Here is a 10,443-nt window from a genome sequence, read left to right on the forward strand (position 1 = left end):
AAGCGCTCTCACTAGGCTGCTGCTAGGCTGAATTGAGTGAAACTTGTCTAATTAAAAAGTTAGCATCTACACTCAATCTCTCCAATTCCGTGTGTTACAGCAAAAGCCAGAGTTCATGTCAGCCAATCATTAGTGGAACTCGGTTATGATTTCTAGAGAAGGAAGGAGGGCTTGCTCATGCTACTAAACCTTCCATAACGCTCTCATCCAATTGGCATCGAGCAAAGGGTGATCAGTGGTTTATTTTTATGGTTGGCTGAACGGCGATTGTATTTCGATGGGGCCGAAATGCAAAAACACTCGTGCGCCATGCAATGGGTGCTCATTCATTGAAGAACCCCAGGTGGTCATAATTGAGCCAGAGTCCCCCACTACGGTGTGCCTCATTATCAGATCATGTTTCTGACACAAACCCCGAGAATTTTCTGTTGTTGTTGTTGGCTGACATAGCCCAGAGCTTTCACTGCACTGTATAGAGTTGGTTAGATGGAATATAGTGAATAATGGGAGATCAACTTGAGTTTGGGCCTGCAAGAAAAATATGACAAAACCATTACACTACAAGCAATTGAATTTTAAACTGCAGCTTCGCAATAGATATATATATATATATATAGAGAGAGAGCTACAGAAATTCTGTTGATTACAGCTGCCAGGGCACCTAAGTTTACCAAATATGAGATATACGATGCCATTCCAGATCATAATATTTTATCAAGAGAACTTTAGCAAACCTCTCCAGAACAGCGCAACACATCCTCGTAAGAAGAAATGTATCATGCTTAGTACGTCTGCTCCGTCAGGTACAGATTTCAGAATTTCAACATCTGTTCTTGTTGAGGAGCTAGAGCCGTACACTTACAATTCCTATTTCTTTTGAATATTTGATTTTTGGCAAATTTCGTAAGTATTTGAGAGCCCAAATAAAGCTCGTGCTTATAATCATTCATTACTTATTGCTGATTTCTTTTCAATTCAGCAAGTTTCATTCTAGTCATTTCAGAAGTTGCCTAATGTCCAGATTGCTGCATTTCACATGCATTTTAATGTTATCTTGAAATTAATAACTTTTGGACTAGCTGGTTTTTGCTTAACTGTTCAGGTAAATTAGCACAATAAGTGAGCGTAAGCTGCAATTTTGTTTCCCTTCTCATGTGCATCCTTTTGTTGTGCTAATGCAACTTTGGGTCATGCAAATTGTGACCATAAACACTTGAATGCCACAGCATGATGTATGGAAAGCTTTCACAGATTTCTGTCCTGAAGCACTGAATTAACTCACATTTGTTGCCACAGACACCTTCTATCAGCCTGTTGTTGAAGTGGCACCCCCACCGGCACCCCATCAAAGTAGTTCAAAGCACATCTCAGAGCACCTGCAGAGTGAGTCACTCTACTCTAGCACCAGAAGGCAGAGTGGTTGCCGTGTGCGATCACAGTTCCACGTACAATGTTGAACTCCCTTTTTTTCAGAGCCCCATGCAAAACCAGCAAAGGCAACGGCTGGTTCTGAAGTGCCACATCATCACAATGAGAGGCCTGTGCAATACAGCAGACTCCATGAGGTCGCTAACATGCAGGTAAGAAGGGTAGACTTGGGTATGTTGGTAGTTCATGTTAGAATAGGAGCAGAGCCGTGTGCATCTTTGTTTGTCCCAGTCTCTTGCGCTGTTCTTCTTTTAACATGCAGGTAAGGTCAGAAACCAATGGTAATAAACAAAAGGTACACTCACAACTGGAAAAAAAGAAAGTGTAAGAAATTACCAAAACATATCCAGACATCCATTATAGTAATTCATTTGCACATACTTTACTCATTCTACGATTACCTTTTTTCAAATTTTGCAACATAATTCTCGCCAAAATGTGAGTGTTGCGACACATAGCTGTCACATATAACAGCACTGTCACATGTGACGTGCATACAGAGTATATGTAAGGACATGATGTCACATGTGACAAAGTGTCCTTACATACTCTTTAATATATGCTTGCAACGAATATCAGATATAATGAAAGTATCCTCATGCTGGCTGTGACTTCGTTATAACGAGGTTCGACAGTGCAGTTTTCCCTGCACAATATACAATACCACCTTGCATTACAGGTGAGCTTTACCCAAGTGGAGCAAGGGAGCCGTGGGGCTGAACAAGAATCAGGCAGTGCCGTGCTGGCCCTCACATTGGGTCTCTGCATCACGGGTCTCCTGCTCGTGTTGGTCGGCTGTCGTCTTCGCCTGGCACGACACCGGCTAGCACGCCGGGGAGGCCGGTCGTCACTCGCACATGATGCAGACTACCTGGTCAACGGAATGTATCTCTAAGCCTCACTAACTCCGTATGTTGCAAGTATGTTGATAGGGGAAGACAGAGTACCCTTTTGAAAGTTTGTATCTTGAGACAAGATGTGGCTCTCCCTTAATGTCTGTTACACTTGACTTTAGTTAACTTCCCTCAATTGGGAACATGAAGTATTGGTTCAAACTATTCGCAGGTCGAAATCGATGGTGCCTTTGTGGTTACCATCAGCGTGCGCAGTGGTAACAAGTCTTGCTTTGACAAGCATGTGGAGATGAGCACTGCGCAAGCAACCATGCAAGTTTTAAATTTGTCCTGAAGGTGCAGCAGTCAAGAAAAACGAGACATGCAAGCGAAAATCAGGTGGGAGAAATTTTAGAAAGTTCATAAAAAGCAAGGCAAGAAGGACGTTGCTCGTACACTGCGCATAAACAATGGGTTGGTGTGGCCATTGGCCAAGGAAATGTGCAGTATACATATTGGCCAGCATATCAGGCATTTCTAGTGCATCGTATCACTACTGCAACCCCGAACTTTACATAGCGACACAAATATGCGCTTTTAAGTTTGTTACGTGCAGCTGACTTGTAAGTAAGCCTAATTAACCACACATACTGCCCCTTCTCAAATGAGCAAGAAAATATTTCGAGTTCGAGTGGGCTTAATTGTGCACAGGCATGCATGGTCATCTGCTGAGATCTCTGACTTAAGTGGAGAGCCAAATTAATGAATGCTTAATTAATGGAAGCCAATTATAGCTTTATCTCATGCAGATAAAGATGCAGATCCATGCCTGGCCCGAGAAATGAAGCTACTCCACATGATCAAGTAAACTCAATCACAATTTAAAAGAAAAGGCATTTCTAGGAAGTCCTAGAAATGCTTGAGGAAGTCCTCCTTACAGAAGGCAATGAAGTGTTTTGGCTCACTAGCATTACACACAAGGAACCTCATGGTTCTAAGCTATATAGCCATTCATTCTGATACTTGTCATCAATGATACGCGCCCTGTGAAATTGATGTTAATGTTTTACCTACAGCTATGAGCAGGATGTACGCAGCCAGGAAATATGAAAGGAATCACCTGATATGCATTCCACACCAATAGATGTTTTCACTTCCAACTATCAAATGAAAAAGTACTACACGAGGTGTTTTAGAAGCAAGAACTACTGAGCATGCACCACTGACTAACATTCCAACGAACACTCTTGCAGTAGCAATTGCTTTATTATTATTTAGGTGTCATTTTTCATACTGGCAACACCTGTGCAGTTGGCTCCAGAAGCCTGTGGGATGAATATTTCATGAAGACAATTTCTGTTCAGTTTGGGTGTGTGGCTTGTAAAAGCATACAACAGTGCTTGATGGTACATGTACTGTTGGCCACGAAAGTTATACGGACATAGGATTTACAAAAAGAAAATGATTTCTCGTAAAGCCTGGGTACACGGTGTCGAATTCAGTTTCAGTCTGTAATATACTCCATTACCTACATAACAAGCAACGTTACGAAGGCTACAGAGACTTCTTGCATTGCTTGCATTTGGGACCGAAAAATAGACCATCACATATGAAAGAAATATAGGTATGCACATGCAAATCAATAATGTTAGGTCTCATACTTTTCCGCTGCAAAATATTACGAATTTTTACATAGAAGGTGTTGGCGTTCCGATCCTATTAGCCACCGAATCAGTGGAGCGGCATGTCTCTGCTTCCAACAGCCACGGTGCACCGCTTGCACTCATGACCAAAGCATCGTACGCCACATACTGGAAGCGCCAAGGTACACGAACAATCTGTAATTTGACATAACTTTATGCCCACAGTTGTAGTCATTATATATGAAGTAGTTATTCTGTAGAAAGTGTCACAGCTCTAAAAGAGCTGCTCTCAAAAACGCATGAAGTGAGAATTCTATGACTGCACTACTTGCATTGCTTCTGCAATGTTGCCTGCTAAGTATGAAACGAAGTAGAGCAGCTTTTGTGACCTACATAGTAGACCATTAAATTAGAAGTGCCGTGACTTCACAAAGCAGAAATTCACATTTGTTCTGGAGATCACGTCCTGGAAAATTTTGTGGCCAGCTGCACTAGTACAAACTACAACTATGAATTTTAGGCTGTGTGCCCAAGGTTCACAGAAATTCAGCATTTCCACGAAGGTCTCGGCCTGTAAACTGTTGGAATCAACTGCATGTGTAAGCGACTACTTTCTACGAGGGAGACAGAAAAACTGGTTTTTAAAAAATGTTTCGGTCCGAGCTTGGCAGCCTCATAAGTAAGTAGTATGAAAGATGAAAAGTATGTTAATGCTCAACAAACCACAGGAAAGTAAACACTTAGGTTCTTGAAAATATACATGACCCATTTGAAATATTGTACTAATACAAAGCGCGTAACAGATTAAACATAATAGTACAGTTGAACCTCGATATAACAAATATAAGATACAATGAAGTAAATCTAAATTGTTTCTCGTCAATATCAGCATGTAATAGATAGATGGTTATAATGAGAGAGAGAGAGTAAAACTTTATTAACGTAAATAAAACAAGGCACGATGGTTGCAGCCCCTATTCCAGGGCCCCACTGGCACGAGCGGCTCGCTGGGCTTGGTCCAGAAGAGCCAACTGGCTCTCCCGACCCTCGTCCGCAAGCCATGCCTCCCACTGCCTATTCCTCATTAGTGGATGTTCGTGTAATATGGGACTGTCTATGTGCGGAGGCCTCCTGGGACACTCCCATGTGATGTGTTTTAGTGTGGGTGTGTCTGTGCACCACGGGCACTCGTCAGTGAACCTCGTGGGGTGTATTCTGTGTAGGTGGTGCAGGTTGGGGTATGTATTCGTCTGAATACGACGCCAGTCCCTCTCCTGTTGGCTGTTTAAATCGGAGTGAGGATGTCCAAAACGTCTCCGCTCCTGCCTTTGCTGAAGGAGGATGTCACGAGAATTCGGTGGAAGGTCATCGCTAGGCCATGCCGTTGCTCGGACGTTCAAACCTCGAGCAATACGGTCTGCCCTAGCGTTTCCTGCCAGTCGCTCGTGTGCCGGACACCAGACGATAGTGTGGTGCCCCTCTAGTTGAGTGCCTAAAATTTTGATTACTGATTTGGGTGCCGTTCCTTGTAAAAACAGGCGGCAAGCCGCTTGTGAGTCGGATAATATGACAGCCGAATTGGTTTGGCGCTCGGCGTCCTGAATGGCCAAGGCGATGGCTGCAGCCTTTGCCACGCATGCCGAGGCGGTTTTGAAGGATGCCGTTGTTATGTTGTTGTTGCATGTAGAAACTATGGTGAAAGTTTCTGAGCTGGCTATAATGAATGTCACATGTAACGAAGGTATTTTCATATCGGATGTGACATGGTTTGGCTGTATGACCTAACAAAAGTGAAGTGTTAACGACACTTCATCAGTAAAATACAGGTATCATACTTAAATCATACTTAACTATGGATACAGTATGTGTTCCTAGATGTCACAAATATGATTTTGTATGCACTGTATATTCTGCATACTAATTACCATGCATTATTTCTCATTCCCAAGTTCAAAATGCAGATGTGAAATGGGACTTGATAATGGACGTACTGCTCGAGGGTTTGCCATATTTGCACACATATGATGCAGCCTCAAATATACTGAGCATTAGCCTTGGTCAAATTTTTATAATCACTGAAGTGTTGTTATTGCAGCTATAATGTTATTGACACTGTAAAGGTGAACTGCAATTGCATGCGTAGGAAGCAGAACATGACAGACAAGAAAAAAAAGCTTCATGCTTGTCAATCCTGTAGCACTAGTCATTGTTGTGTGCACCACAAGATCTATGATTTGTACTGCTCAGATAATGGGTAGTCAAGCCAATGCGCTATGGAAAAAATAAATATTGAGTGGTATTTGTAAAATGGTAGTTGCAACTGTGGCACGAAGCACACATTTTATTGAGAATAAAGGAGGACTAGCATTGCATTTGTGGAAATACAGTACTTGCAATTAAAAGGATGGTCTTCACGCGCATTGTGTGGATTGAGTGAAATTTTGTTTTTTGTCCTAGATCATCCACTGAGCTCTTGTGATAATTTCAAAGGTAGAGCAAGAACTTTTTGTACTGTTTAAAATGCAAACTTTTGTTACTTCGCCGCAAATGCTTGCTGTAAACTTAAGAATGTCATAGCACAAGTATTTGTACAGTGAACATAGTGTGAAATGACGTAGGGTTTTTGTACGGCACTCTGTGTTTTGTGTTTTATGTGGATATGTGTAATAGATGGAATGACCAGAACAGCCATACGGAGTGGTTGTGCTAATGTAGACAACTAAGCAAAGACCTGTGTGCAGAGGGACTTTCAAAGGTATTGAAAAAAGAGAAAAGAAAAAAAAAAGTTTACAGATGCAGATAATGTATCTTGCAGGCTATGACAGAAAGGATGAGGGAAGTAATGCACCGCACAAGCAGGGCTAATGACAGTAAGTGCTCTAGTTCCTCATGGCCTCTTAGTGTAGTGAATTATAACAAACAGCAAAAATCATAATGATAAGACAAATTCAACATTTAAAGCTAATTTGGAATCTTACATTAAATTAATATGCTACACATTACTCAATTCATCAACACCTTTTGGGTAACCATGTCATCGCATCATAAACACCTCGCAGCAGAAGCTTTTCCAACTTTTTAAAATTTGTCTCCTCTGCAAGCAGAAGCAAATAGGTATGATGTAACATTTATGTCAATCAAATTCATGAGCGCCACTTTGCCCATGAAATATTGTTATCTTCAAAGTGGATCGATTGTTTTCAGCTTCACACTCTGCGCACCCAAGTTGCTTGCACATAAGTTGTGGGCAACTTCTCAGCATTGGCATTACGAGAAAGCACTATCATGGGCTTTCTGTATTCATACGTGTGAAATGTAAAAACATTCTTGCATGTATGGCCATTTCTGAGCCAATCCATCTGAAGTTTGCGGCATTTAATCCTTTCAGTTTTCTTTCTTTCTTGATATAAAATGAACATAACGGTTTGTGCAGAAGGGAATAAAATGACAAAAATAATGGCAAATGCTCTCTTGGTATCGTCCTCGCATTATTATCTAATGCCAGTGACATGGTGCGATAGAAACGTGAAAACATGCCAATACGTCAATGATGCTGAAAGGGTTAAAAGAAAAAGTTGAAATCTGTGGACTTTTGGCAGATTAGTAATTAAAGCTTGCAGACTTTAATGTTTAAGAACAAGATTGTTAGAAATTCTCAGCTGAAGCCTCAAGGCTTCAACTGTTGGGATGCCTGTAGCATAAAGGAGCTATCATATTAACAGGACTCTCACAAAACTGATATAAACAAATTATTTCATGCAAAGTCTAAACGACACATTAGATTTGTCTGCCCTAAATTCTCCAATGGTTAAAGAATTGTGACATCCGTTATCAGTGCAGAGTTATGAAGCTGTAGACATGGCCACTTCAATTTATTCGAAATTAATCCAATTTTTTAGAAACACCAGCAGGCCCGAGTAAACAAAGGTCCTCCAAACAGAGTTGAATTTTTTCTTTCAATTGCAACAAAGCTCACTCAATTGGTATAGCAGCTGCCTGAATAGAGTTTCTACATCTCGCATGCCTTTGATAGGTGAAGAGCTGATCCCAAGCCCTTCAACCAAAAGGCTCATTTACTGAATTTCTACATGTGGCACTGTGAAAATGACAATTATGAATTGAAGGCTTGAGGCACTTCTGCTAATGGCTGTGGCTGTGTGGCACAGCTATGAGGCTGACAAAAGAATACAGCCTGTTGCAGACAGCACAACTTTGAACCAACAACAACAAGCATGATCTCAACATAAGATATAGTAGGCAAACCATGTTGGTTTGCCTACAACTATGTTGCAAGGCCTTCAGAAGACACCTTAAGGCCAGCCTGCAGCAATGCAGTATGCAGTCAGAAAACATGTCAATCCGAGCCGTAGCCAAGGGAAAACGAATGTTAACACAGCCTTGACACAATTTCAACATAACTACTTGTTTCCTCACTTTGGATGTACCTTTACTGGAGCTTCTGTCATTTGTTATCAACTGTGTTGCAAGTATAGTTATCCTCACATTCTTGCAATTAAATAAATGTTTTCAGAAAACATAGGACCTTGTTTTGTCTGTGGTGCTATGCATGTCATTGTGTGCACACCGTTCAGGAACTTGTATTAAAGAGCAGAAAAACAACCAACACTTTCTCACTGTGGCAGCAGAGTTCCCGTTTTATGACCCACCTGTTGTAGATCATACATTGGAGAGCCGCAAACTTTTGCATCTTTATCAAGCTCTGCAGAGCCTTCAATCACTAGTTCAAACAATTTCACTGTGAGAGCAATTAAGATCTTACAAACGGCTTTGCTGTGTCCACTTGTTTATTGTTTCTGTTGCAGCACCATCGCCATTCTATTGTTATTGCGTAGTCGACAGGCCACCGCCTCATTCTTGGCTGGTAAAGAAAAACAACACTTTGCTCGCTGCCACTGACGAGCACTTCACAGATCTACTGTGCAACCTTCGTGCACAGCAATTTGTTCAGGATACTTTGCACCGTGCAGACTTGGCACATAGTAGTGTCTGTGCATGTCTTTCGGAGGACATGGCAGCAAATACCGCAGTGGACGAAGACAATGAACGGTGCGCGAATTAAAAAAGTTGTTCGGCAGCATCTGGTGCAAAAGCCTGCTACTGTTATAAATAAGTTTAGAGCAGGTGGAATTGCTGAATTCTGCAGACTTTTTACCTGCGGCCAATTTCTTGAAAGGATATAGCATTTGTGTTACAAGAAAGTTGCACATTTGCACATGGAAAATTGCCGCCATGACTCACAGTTGACTGACACCACGGGAAACGTGTTACAGCAAGCAACAGTCGCGAGTTACATTCGTTACGTATCTTGCTGCTGGTGGATATTTGTAGCTTGAATTGGCTCAGTTCTCACGACACACTGGCTAATTAGGGCACACATCCTGTTTTCACACACAGGAGGAGGCACAACCATCTTGGTGACTGGCCGACACCTAACATTGAGACCGGTTGTCTGCAATGTACGTCTAGCTTACGCGAGTCTGTAGTTAGGCTTCACGTATGCAGTGTATTGAAGACCTGCACAAAGATGGGCACAGCAAGAGATTTTTGACATTGGTAATCCAAGCAATATATTGCAACATTCCAAATCAACACAAATGCTATGAAAGATGTCGCAATAAAGGACTTAAGGGTAATTGTGATGACAATTCATCAGTCTAGAGATTTCACAGCACATTAAAGAATCACAAGTGGCTATGGCAACAAATTGAACATGCCATATGTTTAGATGAATGCCACAGGTGTTCGGCTGCTGCAGTGCGTTAATGAAACTATAATGTAACACTTGCATACACAATTCTTTCCAGAGTGAATGGCACAAGAAGCCCAAGCCTTCTTTATCCTTCTGTAACAAAATTCCCCAAAACCATGGAGGAAGGAAAGCACAGGAGAGGCCCCAGCCAGCACAGACATATTGGAGAAAATGTGGCAGAAGTCGCATGCCGTTTTTCGCAAAGCAGCACTGGGAATGGTACCCATACGTAAACATTGCCATAGCAACCACACTCCTGAAGCTCTCACTGCTGCTCTAGGCTTCCGAAAAGTGAGGTAGATTTTTTCTGCCCGTGTCTTTCTTGCAGCACATTCTGTCTGCGAGACAACCTGACTTTGGAGTGTGGTGTGTAAGCTTGAAAGTTGTGTTTTGGGTCTGTGAGTATAAGTTGTCAGTCAGAAATAGACACACTCAAGTAATCACGGCATGGGTCTTCGTCGTCTTCAACTTGCCACAGAAAAGCACAGGAGAGCGTCTGCTTCACTAAAAATGTTACAAAAGTTTCGTAAGCTCTGTTCTGACGTGCATCAGCAGCATGCACCACCAGAGATGGTAGCAATACAAGTTCAAAGCTCTGGTGAGCTGATTGGAGGTGCAACGGGAGATGGCACACCAACATGGCTGCACTTCCAGCTTCAAAAGTGTGATGTCAAGGCCTCTCCTACTTGGTTTCTTTTCTCCATGGCCGAAACCATGCAATAAACAGTGAGCCATGCATGTAAAAACAGTATCACCATCAGCAACAATA

The 10,443-nt window shown here is 42.0% G+C and overlaps 1 protein-coding gene across 7 annotated transcripts in view; it reads left to right on the forward strand.

The window, feature by feature from the left end:
• LOC135904358 (uncharacterized) overlaps positions 1-10,443 on the forward strand; it is a 36,862-nt gene that overhangs the window by 16,588 nt on the left and 9,831 nt on the right. For 2 of the 7 annotated variants that reach the window (XM_065435011.2, XM_065435010.2), the window contains 3 exons: positions 1,297-1,383; positions 1,474-1,580; positions 2,108-4,862. In XM_065435011.2, the coding sequence (XP_065291083.1) occupies positions 1,297-1,383; positions 1,474-1,580; positions 2,108-2,323 (410 nt within the window). In that variant the 3' untranslated portion in view covers positions 2,324-4,862. The other 5 variants (XM_065435008.2, XM_065435007.2, XM_070521595.1 and 2 more) reach the window with 4 other exon arrangements.

Source organism: Dermacentor albipictus, chromosome 7 (genome assembly GCF_038994185.2).
Source record: "Dermacentor albipictus isolate Rhodes 1998 colony chromosome 7, USDA_Dalb.pri_finalv2, whole genome shotgun sequence".
NCBI lineage: Eukaryota > Metazoa > Arthropoda > Arachnida > Ixodida > Ixodidae > Dermacentor > Dermacentor albipictus.